At 39.0% G+C, this 15635-nt stretch overlaps 1 protein-coding gene across 5 annotated transcripts in view; it reads left to right on the top strand.

Moving 5' to 3' along the window:
• The window catches only part of mpp2b (MAGUK p55 scaffold protein 2b), a 302536-nt gene that overhangs the window by 231448 nt on the left and 55453 nt on the right, over positions 1-15635 (top strand). For 4 of the 5 annotated variants that reach the window (XM_059956557.1, XM_059956556.1, XM_059956558.1 and 1 more), the window contains 2 exons: positions 7436-7588; positions 11649-11804. In XM_059956557.1, the coding sequence (XP_059812540.1) occupies positions 7436-7588; positions 11649-11804 (309 nt within the window). The remainder of the gene's footprint in view (positions 1-7435; positions 7589-11648; positions 11805-15635) is intronic. The other variant, XM_059956559.1, reaches the window with a different exon arrangement.

Below are 15635 nucleotides of genomic sequence, written 5' to 3'. Positions count from 1 at the left end.
GTTCAAAATAAGAGCTGGGCCTGATCTGTCCAGGATTCTTAGCTGCCCCAATCAGCCAAAGGATTTAACGTTTAATCTAGAAGCCTTTACTCTGGAGTCAGAATAAACAGAATTAATTTCCTGGGATGGTGAGTTTGTGGTCTGAAGGAGATTAAGAAGACTAAACCAAAACACTCTTGATATTACAAGGTTGAAGGGTGACCTCACTGAAACATGCAACTTTCTTAAGAGACTTGACAGCAAAGTTAATGCTTCCTCTGATTGAACCAGGGTCACTATATCAAAGCAAGTGGCTGGACACTCAAGGCAGAGAAGAAATTTCTTTACCCATGGAGTAATGGATCTTTGAAGTTCTCTACCAAGAGGGCTTGTGGAGAATCAAAAACTAAGTACATTTCAAAACAGAGATTGACAGATACTTTAGATGTGAAATGAACCAAGGGATAGGGGTTAGAGCAGAAATGTAAGCTCATGCTATCTGCCATGAGCTTACTGAATGGTGGAACAGACACAAGAGTTGATGCTCTATTCTTGCTTCTCTTTCACATCTTTTTATAATTGCTTCTCGGACTCCACAGTGTCATAGCTGTAGCCCCTTTCCCTTTAATGTGTATTAGGCCACTCTCAGTGAAATATGCAGCCTCATCAATAATCAGAAGTATTAATTGATTAATTAATCAATACATTCCTTCCTGGTATTTTATTTCCCTTCTACATTTATTATTTTATTTAGAGATACAACACAGTTACAGGCCCTTCGAGCACCTGGAGGAAGCCCTCACGGTGACAGGGAAAATGTAGAAACTCCTTACAGACAGCGATGGGAACTAAACCAGTGCTGTTGGTGCTGTAATAGTGTTACGCCAACTGCTCTGCTACCATGGTGCCCCCCCCCTCAACATCTCCAAGATTTTCATGTGATTTTTGAGACCACTGCTGATATTCTCTGTAAAATTCTTCATTGCATTGGAAATTATTTTACTCGTAGCATGGGCCCAAACAATGTTGTTCACTTTCACAAGGATTTTAATGCACAGCAGTTACTATTGGTTTTACTGAACCATTCTCCCTCATATCAGTCATTTCATAATTCTGGACAACAAACTACTCAAAAAAACTCAGTGGGTCAAGCAGTATCTTTGAAAGGAAATGAACAGTTAACATTTCAGGTCGAGACCCTTCGTCTTCAGTCCATAGGCCTTCAGTGTTCATGGCTGTTTAAAGCTGTCCCACCACCCAAAGATTACTATCACTCTCAACTTAGAAAGGAAGCAGTTCAGATGTTGCATACTTAGAATTTCTTTTTACTGGTATTCCTAAGAGAATTGTTAATTCTTGGTAACTGAAGCCTTCTGTTGAAATTGAAGCAGTTTCATGCAGATGAATATCAGAGTAGATATTTAGAAGAAATACTAAGTGTAAGACAGGTTTCCCTAGAATCTTACTAGGTTATCTCTGATAAATCTCATAGAAAGTTTTTTTTTATCATAAGCGATCATCTGTTGTCAATTGTCAGCATTTGGAAAATTCAGTTTAATTCAGTAGGCCTCCAGGCCTTCAACCTCCGGTTCCTGGCCTGGACCCACAGAGATCAAGCCTCCCTCCAACTTCCTGATACACCATTGGGCCTCCAACTTGTGGATGTCGGACATCCAACATCAGGACTTGACGAATGAGGGACTTCAACCTTCAGGCCTCAAATTATGGACTTGCCAACTTTGATCTCCGACTTTTGGCATCAACCCAAGGATTTGCCAATCATAGGAATTTGAACTCCAGATTTGCACAGACGTCCAATGCCAGGACTCACCCAGTGCTGAGGTGGTCACTGGTCCTTATGCTGCCTGCCCATGTGCACTTCCAATTCTGGGACTCTGCTGACCTAGGTGGACTTGCAGACCCAGGGGTTTCACCAGCCCTCTCCCACGAGGCCCGGCTACCTTGGTCATTGACCATGAGGATTGCTGGTCTTTGTCCTTGGCACCTGCCAACCCAACATCAATCTATGGAGAGCACTGGCCTTCTACCATGGGGTACTCAGTCCTGGATTCTGGTTCCTGCCTCAGACTCTTCATTTACTGTCCCTGACCTCCAACTCTCCACATCCCTGTCCCGAAACCCTAACCTATCCCTATCTCCCTGTGCTGCTCCCAAATTCATCCTTTCAAACCTAAAAAAAACCAACTAATTCTGAACACAATTTCACCAGACATTGCAGTTCAGCACTATCTTGACCAGAGGCTTTAAATTTGTCATCTTTACCTTAATGGCTTAAATGTTACCGCTAGATCATAAGCCTAATTGACCCTTTAATGCCATCTGAAATAAGGTCACAACGCATTCTGTTCAATGGATATTCACGGATTGGCAATTATCAAACACATTTCATGAGTGAGTTTATTCTCACAGTGGAATGTTAGAAACAAGATTGTTCACTATCATTCATTTTCAGAGCTGAATAAAAGCTCTTCAAAGTAATTATTATAAAAGAAGATCTTCGTGATTTTGACTCCCTGCTGGATAATGCAAACTAATACTTTGCATCATCAATTAGTTAATGACCTTGTAACCTGGATGTAAAATCTCTCTGGAAACTAGCATTTTCCTTCAGTAAATAATTATATTTCTGAAGGCAGTTAATCATTAGACATTTGTATGTACTGTAGCTTTCAAGATGAAATGTGCAGACCGCCTCAGATACAATAACTGTAGTTGCTTTTGATTTTGGAAAATCTTTAAATTATATATTGGAAAGTTGACAAAAAGCTTGACATGTGAATATTACACTGGTTAATTTGCAGTGTGCGTCTGAGAAAAAAATCTACGACAACACAAAGGAAAATATCTAGTGCAGGGGTGTGCGTAGGTTGAGAGGCCAATAAGGGCATAGACGCCTCCTTGTCTCCTCTCCCCCCCCCCCACACCCTCCCTTCATGACTGTTAGTAAACACTTTGATGTTGTGCATTCGAGGACATACATGTACAATAGAACTCTGTTTAAAGTAACCATGCAAAATTAGATGCAAATAATCAATTGATTATGCTTGATCACATGCAGAACAGACAGATGAGGAGATATACCAGCCAAGTCATTGTGTATAATGTCTTGGTATAATGTTCTTGATTAGTCAGCACATTAAAGGTTACGGGGAGAAGGCAGGAGAATGGTGTTGAGAGGGATAATAAATCAGCTATGATGGAATAATGGAGCAATTTCAATGGGCCGAATGGCCTACTTCTGCTCTTATGTTATATGGTCATATGAAAACTTGAGGTTTTGATCAAAGTCACATTTATTGTTATATGTACAAGAACTTTTGTTCACAGGTACAATGAAAAACTTTCTTGCAGTAACATCAAAGGTACATAATTGCAGCATCACAGAAGCAGAAGAAAGCAGTAGCTTAAACATAAGTTATACATATTTTTACAAGAAGGAACAAAATTATGATTTTGTATAGCAATTACCAATTTAAAGGATAGGAGCACAGATTCTGAGATATAATTTTTGGTTGTATTTGGTGTTCCTGAGCCCAATGCATTCATGGGGCTCAGGAGCATGTGGATTGCTCCACATGTTTAACAGCAGTCACTGCAAATTTGCAGTACCAGTTATGCATCCTGGTACTAGACTTAAGCGGTCTCAACCACAAGTAATCTGAGCTTTACCATATATTTATCACCTCAACAACAATGACAGCACTTCCCAGCTCAGCAAACCCCAAACTGAGAGAACAAACCCATAAGACTCAGAGAGAAGGCAAGACAATGGGGTTGAGAGGGATAATAAATCAATCATGGTTGAATGGTGTAGCAGACTCAATGGGCTGAATGGTCTAATTCTGCCCAGTGGGCTATAGTATTATGGGATATCATCATCTAGAATTTTGACATAGATATGTACAGCTGTTTTTTTTTTATGCTGTAAGTTCAACATCATGATGGGAGCACCATTATTTTAAGAAGTTGGGGGCATTTCAAGATGTACAATAAATTTGTTAAACACATTCCAAGAATTAACTGCTGATAATTTTGTGCTGAAGTAGTGGAATCAAAGGGTGTATTGTTGAAGCAATGGTTTTGTAAGGTGTATTGATAATTTCTGTCCTATGTTTGGTTAAAGCATGACATTTAAGATTTCCACCTTTGTACTTTAGCATGAGTGAGTGACCAAAGATTGCATCATCTTAACTACTTTTTCCCAGAACTAAGTGTACTGGGAGTTCAACTAGTGCCTGGTACTTGGAGGGACTTTTTTTGAATACTGGTGTGCTGCACCCAGTAATTGAGTGCTTTAAATACCAGTCCTGCTGATAGGCTTTGGGCCAAAACATCGACTGTACATTTTTTCCATAGGTGCTGCCTGGCTTGCTGAGTTCCTCCAACATTTTGTATGTGTTGCTCAGATTTCTAGCATCTGCAGATTTTCTCTTGTTTGTGTTTTAATAAAAATTTGGTTTGACAATAGCTTATTCTTTAATTTTATTGCACACAGTTGCTGAAGTATGCATGTAAACAAAGCTCTAATTATCTATAAAAGTCAATAGATACATAGTATATTTCATTTATTGCTAAGAATTTATTTCTAAACAGCTAATGAACTGAACTGAATTGGAAAGTATCATTTAGTTGTATCAGCTTTTAATAACTGTATATCTGTTTCCCAAGAAAACACTGGTTGCACATCAGCAGATTAAAATTAAATGGCTTAGAAATTCTAATGTGTTGCACAATATTTTCATGGGCTATGTAATGCAATTTTGTCAAAATTTAAAACAGAGAGCACTGGAAACATTCAGTAGTTCTGACAAGGGGTCCTGGAACCTGGAATAATACCTTTGTTTCGGTATCCACAGATGCTGCCTGGTCTACTGAGAGTTTCCAGCATTTTCTGAGTTTATTTCAGATTTTGCAGTTTTGTCATTGTTACCAATTAATTCATTAATACAATCAGGTACTACGTACACTGGTGCTGAATTTTGTGAAATTAGGTCACGTACCAAATGGCCATCATGATATCATCATCATATTCTCCACTATAATCAATGAAAATCACTGGTTGAATGAAAATTTCAGGTGCTCACAGAGTTCTCACAGTAAAAGACCTTGGAATCTCATGGTGTGTAATATCAGATGTAAAACTAATTGTATTTTGCCGAGTCAAACAACTAATTTAGTATACATGGATTTAAAATATCTTAGTATTCAAGATTCAGTATTGTTTTATGTCATTTCTAGTACACTAGTGTAAAGGAGAATAAAATAATGCAACAAAAACACAATAAGATACATTAAAAATGCAATAAATATAAATACATAAAATATGTTATATACATTGATTTTATGTCTATAAAGTGACTGTAAGCACAGGAGTGTCTGTACATAAGGTGGTTTCAGGAAATGATAAAGTAGTGGTGGTTGGGAGTGTGGAGGGGTGGGTTAGTGGGTGGAGGTGTTGTTCAGCCGTACTGCTTGGGGAGTCTGGTGATTCTGGTGCGGATGCTATGCAGCCCTCTTATTGATGGGAGTGGGATAAACAGACAATGGTCAGGGTGGGTGGAATCCTTCATGATGATACTGGCCCTTTTTCAGCGCCTTTCTGTATATAGTGTATATCCTTGGTGGGTAGGCTTGTGCCGGTGATGCAATGGGCAGTTTTGATTCCCCGTTGTAGAGCCCTCCTGTCTGCTGCAGTGCCCTTTCCATACCATGCAGTATAAAATACTTCAATTTCAGTTGAAATTTCATGGTACTTCAACCCTCATTATCTTCTGTATTTGTTTCCATATTCATTCTTATTTGTAAAATGTACAAAATATTATCTAAATGTTGTACCTTTCTCGCAGTTGTGCTGTTGCAATATCTCTAAAATGGAGTCAAATATTAGACTAATTCTGTCAATATTCGACTACTACCATTAAACATAATTTTGAAGATTTACAATTACATTCAAATTTTAAATTAATTAAATTAATTGAAAACTCTAAGGGGTTTTAATGTCAAGTCAATGTCATTGAGAGATGAAGTACTCTCTTTAAAAAGGTATCCTGCTATAATGTGTATTTGTCAATTACATTTATAATTGAAGACCTAGGTGAGCTAAGTATTTAGGGTGTTCAAGAGAAGAAAGATGCATTACTTCTGGATCAGGGGATGAGTTAGATATTTGTTGATATTCTTTTGGTATTCTAATTATTTTTTCTTTACAAGTGGTATCCATTTGTGTGCAGAGGTAAAGATTATTTCAAGTTGCTGACTGTTTGAGGTTGGAACTACTCTGATGGTTTCCATTATTATTAGTCTGAAGCCAAGTCTGGTGTTTTTATTTTGTATTCTTTGGTTCCCTCTTCATCCAAACATGTTTGTTCATCTATTAACTTGGAACATTGTTAACTGGTTATTGGCTCCTTGTTGCTTTCCTCAAGCTCATGGTACATGTCTGTAGTGCATTAATGGTGTTAAGGTTAAGAGGATTGAGAGCTTCATGTTACAAGGAGTGAATTTCACCAATAGACTGTCCTGGTCCAACCATGTCATTGCTATATCAGCAAAGCTCACCAATGGCTCTACTTCCTCAGGAGTCTAAAGAAATTTGGCATAACCCTTACCAATTTTTATCAATGCACCAGAGAATACATCCTATGTAGATGCATAATGGCTTTATGTGGCAACTGTGACCATAAGAAACTGCAAAGAGTTCTGGACCCAGCTCGGCACATCACAGAAAGCAGTTGTTCCTCACACTCGGACTCTGGCCTTGCCGCTTCAATATTCTCTCGAGCCCGGGCCCCGCCACCTTGACTCTGCCTTTCCTCGGCTTGCCTTGCCTTGGTTCTGCCGCATCGAATCGCCTCCAAGTCTGCTCCGTCAATGCCCAAACATTGGCTCATTCCCTGCTCTCAGACCCAGTTCCTGACGCTTCAATTTGCCCCGTACACACCACACCACGTCACAACCATCCTGCACCTTCAAGATTACAGTTCACACCACAAGAATGCCAGAGCATACAGGCAGCTCAATAGTTCTGCCCTGAAAGGGAAGTTGCAAGCTATTGATTACAATGTTCATTTACCAGAAAAATTGTGATTAATAAAGTAGTTAGTTTTGTTTGCTATCGGCAAGTAGGCAAGGTACTTCAACAGCGCCATCTTAAACCGGAAGCCACTCAATAGCTCGGAAGCAAACTAACTATCCAAGTTAAATTAATTCATCCTTTGTTCAAAGCCAAAATAAATTTCTGATTGCCGTTGTACATTGTATATTTATATGGGAACAGAGGATTAATCTCCTTGTATCTATATGCGTGTACTGTGAAATTTCCTAAATATAAAATCTTATGTCCACAGCTTTTACAGAAATTTCTTACAAATTTTTCACTTTCTATATCTCCCATCGTATTCTGTATATCTGTTATTAATGTATTTTTATCATATAGGCGCATGAGAAACTGGAAGACACTAAGCTGGAAGCTGTGCGTGATAATAACTTGGAGTTGGTGAAGGAGATCATTAATGATATCACTCCAATTGCCAAGGAGAATGATACTGCAGCAGAACTCAGTCATATTCTCCAAGAACCACATTTTCAGGTAAAGAGCAACTGCAACAATTAAATGATTATTCTGTGCTTTTACTGAAATTAAAATGTATTTAGTTCTTGATTAAATCACATTTGAGTTATCTTAGGTGGCTATGTTAACCATATACATAGATTAAAAGAACTATTTAAAAAGTATAGATTTTATCGAGTAGCCACAGTCAATCATTTGAATTGTGACTAACATCACTACCGAAACATTGTGCATTTAATAATGGTGTTAGTCCAGTGGCAGAACAGAATTTCACCTTGTGTATCTTTCTGCTGAAAATATATAAAATATTGAGATTAAGGATTAAAATGCTGCGCTCTTCTTTACACAGCACTCCCCACTTCATCACTGCTTAACAATTGAATGTTCAGTACTTCATTTTTTATGATGTTAATGAAGAACACTGCACATGCAGGAAATCTGAAATAAAACCAGAAAACGTTCGAAACACTCAGCAGGTCAGGCAGTATCTGTGGAAAGAGAAACAGGGCTAACGTTTCAGGTCAGAGATCCAGTTCTGGCCAAGGCTTCCTGACCTGAAACATTAACTCTTTTCCCTTTTTCCAGGGATGCTGCTTGATCTGCTATTTCCAGAAGTTTACTTATGTCCTCATTTTTATTTTGCTGTTTGTTTTTACATGCACAGTTTTAGCAGTCAAAAGTTCGATGATATTGATAATGAAATTCATAATGCAAACCCTCCCCTCCCAGCCTACGTTCTAAATATCAACAGCTTGGTCACTGTTGTAGACTTTTGAGTCATGCCTAGACCAGACCAACAGGAGCAGCAAATATCCTTTTCTGAAGTACATCCATGAAAACTGGATGTGCTTCGTGGTGGTCAGCACAAATTTCAGCTCCTCTTTCCAGATTTACTTGCTTATCTGAATAGAATTCCTTAGGTGCTGTGGTGATGTTTGGACAGTTCATGAGTCAATATGTCACTGATGATATGTGACATATAATCAGGAATATCAGTGAAGTGCTGAAACTCATTGTTAAAAATAATCAACCTTAACCTGCCATCCATTGGTACTTGATTCTTCTGGAATTGTTAATCAACATCGATTATTATCACCTTTGTTAACATTCCTTTCAATGGTCTTGTTCTGTCTGCTATCAGCTTTGTGAACAAGGAACTGTAGAACAAACAGGATTTTCAGAGTACTTCCCAGAAAAGCACGACATTAGCTGTGGTTTGAGGCACTAAGTGTGCATCTTTTATCTGTGGTGAGCTAAGCTAAAGACAACTCACAGCATAAAGCATAATACTCATTGTGCCAACCTGACCTCATGCACAAAGTGTCTTGTGAACCACTGATTTAGCAACACATTCTAGTAAATTATAATTTATTGTTTAAGAACATTGTATCTAAATGCCAAACATTTTACATATTTGCTGACTTTACGTATTTTGCCTTGATGAGTCTTGATGAGATGAGTCTTATTTTTAATTTCTGTACATTGCAATCAATGCCAGTCACTTCTTAGTGATTGACACAAACATGCCGCAGTAACTGTAAATGAAATTAATTTTGTGACAGGGTGTGTTTACCCACAGACTTGGGAGCTGAAAACAGCACATTATAGTGTTACGAAATCCCGTAACTGGATCACTTACCAGCAAAGATAGAGAGGTCTGTTGAAGTCTGATGGTACTATTTTTTTAAGTATTTATTGATAAAGGGCACAAAAATAAGATTAATGCAAACATACAGATAATATACGTCGTCAATACTAAATCTAAAGCGCGGGTATAATAATACTCAATAAGAAATAGCTCTATCGTTGTCTAGGGGATAATGTATTGTCCGATGGAAAGATAACAGTCACTATCAGTTCGTTCAAGCTGCAGCATTGTTGGGTTTTAAGAGCAATGCAGTTTAAACTTGCCCAGGTCTTTTATGATGCCAATCCGTTGGGTCAGGGGAGCGGATTCCCCCGTTGTTAGCTAAAAGCTGTTTTCCGTGGTTCCAGCCACCAATTCCAGCGACGGAATTGAACGCACGTGGCTTCCTTCAGATGACTTCCTGCTGTTACGTGGTCGCTTAACATTTCTTCTGGTGCGTCCGAGGGACTGTTCCTACAGACCCTCTTTTATCCTGACTCGCAGGGTCGTAGATGTCAATCAGGTTGGGGGTGTGCACTCTCTCCCTCAACCAGCCCACTTTGCCTGAGGGCGTTCACGTAGTATAGTAGCTCAATCCACAAATTGGTCTCCAAGAGACAATGGCCACGTCCCGTAGCTTTACATCGCCGGGGGAAACGAGCCAGCCTGCACGTCTCTTTTCCCATTTCCTGGGCCCCTTGACCCAACCCAACAGTGATCTTGCGATTCTCACAAAGGAGGGGGCTACGGACGTAACAATAGAAATTATTGCTGTGAGACCACAGCTGGATCTATTAACAACTGTGGATCACTGGAGCTCTTAGCCTCTTGCATGGAAGGTACATGATTGGCATTTGTGCTTGGATAACATGAAATTAAAATATTAAAGACTGAAGGTAGCCAATTATGATATAGTCAAACTGGAACATCTGTGGAGTACTTTAGTTTGACAGTAATTTCATTGTTTCCCTGCCTATTTCCCTTCTGTGAGGACAAAAGGTTAGATGGAGGGAGGTAGTCAATGTGTCACTGTTCAGCTATTGAAGAAAGGATACACCAGCACTGGTGTCAGTTTAGGTAAGATTCACTGGCTAATTCCCAGGATGAGAGGTTGTCCAATCATGAAAAGCTAAAATGATATGTGTGTATACTTTGGAGTCTAGAAGAACTTAAAGTCATGACAAGATGGTGAAATCTTTCAGAAACGAGGGCACATGTTTACAAGATAAGGGGCTATTCGCTTAAAACGGAAGTGCATAGGAATTTGTTCTTAGAGAGGATGGTGAATCTGTAGAATCTGCTGTCTTGGCAGGTTGTAAAGGTCAGATCACTGGAAGTATTAAAGTGGTAGATTGGGAAATTAAGGATTGGTGGGAACCAGCATAGTAGAGGAGATGAGACCAAGCAGGGCAGGGAGGCCTATTCCTGTTCCAGTTTTCTTGCGTTCTGTTGGGTGTCAAGTGTGAAATGAAAGCAAGAAGATTTAGCAGGCCACAAAAGAATAAGCTGTTTGTTGCCACGTAGAGCCTTGAGAAGCAAGTGGATTTTGGCTCACGTTGTGAGAATGTTAACGTACTGAAGTTGGTTCATAGTGAAATGTGACCTAATGCTTCTGGCCTACAGTAGACATCCTGGATTTCACTGATGCCTCTCAAAAGGGTGACAGCTGATGAAGTAGTCCCGATCCTCCTGTAAATCACCATAATAATTGAGCCATCTGGTAACGGTCAACTAGGTCCTCTTGATGTCATCATCCTGGGGCAGTAGCAGTACATCAGAAAAGGATTGTCCAAGTGACAGTTATATTTGATGATGTTGCAATAAGAAAAGAAGTCTCATGTTCTACAAATCAGCAGAATTATTGATTAAATCACGTGGCATTGCAGAGGTTCTCATTTCTTTTTAATAGGTCAAATCTAAAACTCAACATTTTAAGAATAGCTTCTTCCCCTCCATCGACAATGAACTTATGAATGACACCTTGTTATTTGTCTCTCGCGCAATTTATTTTGTTACTTGTAGTAATTTTGATGTTTTGCATTGTACTGCTGCTGCAAGCCAACAAATTCCACAACATGTCAATGATAATAAACCTAATTCTGCTTCAAAATATCATTTGTTTTGCTGTTATTTACTAAACAATATATATTAATAATAATGGGCAGGATGCGTGGAGAAAAAGGAAAAAAAATAACACTTCAATATCAAAGATGTTGCAACAAGAGACCAGGTTTGTTGAACTGAAGTGTGTAACGTGCATCACTCCCAAAAACACTGCCTTGAATCTGAGAAAATCGGAAGATTTATTTCACATTTCTAAAGTCTGCAGTGTTTTCATGTTGCATTTGTTTATGTAAATGTAATACTTAAGACAATGTGAGTCTCAAGACTGCGTGTTGATACTTATTGTAAAAGTTGAATTATAAAATTTGTCTCCAATTCTACCTGCAGTCTCTGTTGGAAGCTCATGATTCTGTCGCCTCCAAAAACTATGAAACTCCACCCCCAAGTCCAGAGTCTTATATGGACTCTACGTTCAACAATCAGCCTGTCCCACCTGATGCAGTCCGAATGGTGGGGATTCGCAAAGTCAAGGGTGAACATTTGGTAGGTACAGAGATCCAAAGATGTAATTTAGATTGTAATACAGTATGTGTGTACATATATTTATTAAAGATATTGGATGATCCATCATTTTTGCAAAATGTTTATTCAAGATATTGTGCCAAATTAGCAAAAATTTTCCAACTAAATATTGAAGGTGACTTCACAGAATGTCAGATTTGCCATCATCTGTTTGAAAAGTAGAACAATCTCAAACCTTCTCATGTTCCTCTGTTCTTCATGCCTTGGCACCAAGTACATTTCTCTGCTATTGAACCAGATATTTCTGCCCTTATATGTGCTCTACCATAAGGATCACCTACATTAAAGGTTTTAACTAAGTGCTGCAAGCTCTTGTCATGCTCAAAACCAGGCACTGGATGGCACAATCTGGTCTATATTGGCCTTGTGCTATTGGCGTAGTGTGCTATTAAGGACATACAAAATGTGTGTGGTGCAAAACACCAATACAGCTTCTGTCTTAAATTCAAGCAGAAAATGGTGGAGACACTCAGTGGTTCAGTTGGCATCTGTGCAGAAAGAAACAGAATTAACATCTCAGGTTAAGACGCTTCAATAAAATTAGAAAAATCTTTTTGAATCTAAGTATAGATTTTTCAGCCTGTAATTTTCAGCCATCCAGGCAGCAGGTGTGGAGGGGAAATTGTGGGAATTGGCCTTTGAAGTCAATGTTAGCATTGTCCCTTCTCACAGGGACAGTGGGGTGTAGGGTGGGGGGCAGAAGGAGGCTGAGACATGGAGGAATAGGGCTGGAGAAAATTGAAGGAGTACAGTCAGGGTGATGGGGATCAGTGGGTGAGATAAATGCATGAGGTAGATTAGTTGTTCAGAGGCTTAGAGAGGAGCTGAAAGATTGAAGATAAACCATGTAAAATGTAAAATACCATGTAAAATACATTTCCAATTGTGTAACCTTATACAACCTCATTTCTAGCCCATTGTTTCTGTGAATCTTAACCACAGATTAAAAAAATAATTACACTCTGTTGGCATAGAATAGTGGTCACCAACCATTTTAAGCCCAAGATCCCCTACCTCAGCCTTACTGAAATGTTTGCATTGTAGTTAGTAAAATAAGATATCAGTCCTGTTTAATATTTCTCACAAAATATTTGCTTGTCCAAAAATTTCTTGTGATAGACATTTGGAGACCTTCAGGGCATTGTGAAGTAATCCTTCAGTAAGTTGTACTGTGATTAGTTTTGAATCAAGTGCTTCAGTAAATAATATATTTTAGGATTTGTAAATTTTTTAGAACAAGAGAAAGATTACTATAAGTATTATTCTTGGCTTGATTCAAGCACCAAGGCGATGTCTTCGAGATATTTGTGTGCAGGGAAGATATGTAGAATTAAGCGATACATAAATAGTTTACAACGGTGACTTATCTTTGACATCTCAGGCATTTCACCAGCGACTGCTTGAACTCATCTGGAGTACTGCAATATATGTCATCAATCATAAGCCAGCTGGTCAGAACCTAATGCTCGCCAGATCCATTCCTTGCCTGCACGCAGCTGCCTTTTTCAAATTCACCTGATTCTCATTTTTTTTATATATCTTTCTTTCTTTCATCATGGGGGTGCCATGTCTCAGATTTATAAGGTGTGTAACTTGTACTATCCCCAAACTCAATGTCAAAGAGTATTAACTGATTATCAATGTCTTATTCTGGAATATTGCTGTCCAGCAAAACTCCACAGACTTTAGAGAAAGCTATAATATTACAACCAATCAGTCATCAGTATCTGTGTGATGAGACATAGCAGCAGAACTAGGCCATTTGACCCACCAAGTCTACTCCACTATTCCATCATGGCTGATTTATTATCCCCCTCAACCCCATTCTCCTCCCCACAATCTTTAACACCCTTACTAATCAAGAACCTATCAACTTCCACTTTAAATATACTCAATGACTTGACCTCCATGGCAATAAATTACACAGATTCACTACCTCCGAGCTAAAGGAATTCCTCCTCATTTCTGTTCTAAAGGGAAATTGTATTCTAAGGCTGTGCCTTCTGGGTCCAAGGCCCTCCACCAACCCTCTCTCCCCTCCACTCCCCAACTCCCCACCACTATCGGAAACGTGCTCTCCAAGTCCACTCTATCCAAGCCTTTCAATATTCGGTAAGTTTCAATGAGATTCCCTCCATCCCACCCCAATTCTTCTGAACTTCAGTGAGTATAGGTGTAGAGCCATCAAAGGCTACTCCTACTTTAACCCTTTCATTCCTGAGATCATTCTCATGATCCTTCTCTGGACCCTCTCCAATGCCAGCACAGCTTTCTTAGTTAGGTGCCAAAAATTGCTCTCAATACAAGTGTGGTCTAACCAATGTTATATAAAGTCCTACTGAAATAATGTGCTCCATACAGAAATAACTGCATTCATTGTACATCTCTCTTTTAAAAGTTCTGCACATGTTGTACGTTCAATAGCACTGACAGAGTTCAATTTCACCTTTAGCAATTGTTTTCTTTGATCATAGGTTGTTTTCTAATTTATTAAATTCTTTTCAAACATTTGCTTAATTTCTATTATGTAGACTAGATAAGTGTATTTTTGTAATTTTGGAATAATGGAAGCTAATTCAGGAATTAGGTTAGACCAGCATGAGGAAACACAGTTGCTTGATCCAAGGTCAGATTAAATGCTAACAGTATGTAACAGTCTGAGCTGGTCACATAGAATAATAGAGCATTACAGCATAAAAACAGGCCCTTCAGCCCATCTAGACCATGCCAAAACATTAATTTGCCTAGTCCCATTGACCTGCACCCAGATCATACTCCTCTCATCCATGTACCTATTCAAATTTCTCTTAAGTGTTGAAATTAAACCCACATTCACCACTTGCATTGGCAGCTCTTTCCACAATCTCACCATACTCTAAGTGAAGAAGATTTCCCCCTCGTGTTCCCCTCAAACATTTCACCTTTAATCCATGACCTACCCAACCTCAGTGGAAAAAGCTTGCTTGCATTTACCCCAATCTATACCCCTCATAATTTTGTATATCTCTGTCAAATCTCCCCTCAATCTTCTACATTCTTGGGAATAAAGTCCTAACCTATTCAACCTTTACTTATAACTGAGTTCCTCCAGTCCTGGCAACATCCTTGTAAATTTTCTCTGAATTCTTTCAATCTTATTTGCATCTTTCCTGTAGGTAGGAGAGCAAAACTGCACACAATACTCCAAATTAGGCCTCATCAAAGTTTTACACAATTTCAACATAACATCCCAACTTCTGTTCTCAGTACTTTGAACTATGAAGGCCCATATGCCAAAAGCTTTCTTTATTACTCTATCGACCTGTGACGCTACTTTTAAGGAATTATAGATCTGTGCTCCTAGATCGTTCCATTCTACCACACTCTTCAGTGCCCTACTGCACATTGTGTTAAGACCTACCTTGGTTGGTCCTCCCAAAATGCAACAACTCAAACTTGTCTGTATTAAATGCCATTTACCATTTTTAATTCATGTTTTCAGCTGGTCCAGATCCCACTGCAAGCTTTAATAGTTTTCATTGCTGTCCATTATACCCATTATCTTGGAGTCATCTCCAAATTTGCTGATCCAGTTTACCACATTATCATCCAAATCATTGACATAGATGACAAACAACGGATCCTTCACCTGCTCCCTGTGGCATACCACTAGTCACAAGCCTCCAGTCAGAGAGGCAACCATCTAAAAGCACTTGCTTGCTTCTCGCACGAAGACAATGTCCAATCCAATTTACTCCCTCATCTTGAATGCCAAATAACTTAACCTTCTTGACCAACCTCCCATTTGGGACC

The sequence above is a fragment of the Hypanus sabinus genome, chromosome X1 (genome assembly GCF_030144855.1).
Source record: "Hypanus sabinus isolate sHypSab1 chromosome X1, sHypSab1.hap1, whole genome shotgun sequence".
Lineage (NCBI taxonomy): Eukaryota > Metazoa > Chordata > Chondrichthyes > Myliobatiformes > Dasyatidae > Hypanus > Hypanus sabinus.
Note: the sequence above shows the minus strand (reverse complement) of the source record. Positions and strands in the feature narration are given on the sequence as shown.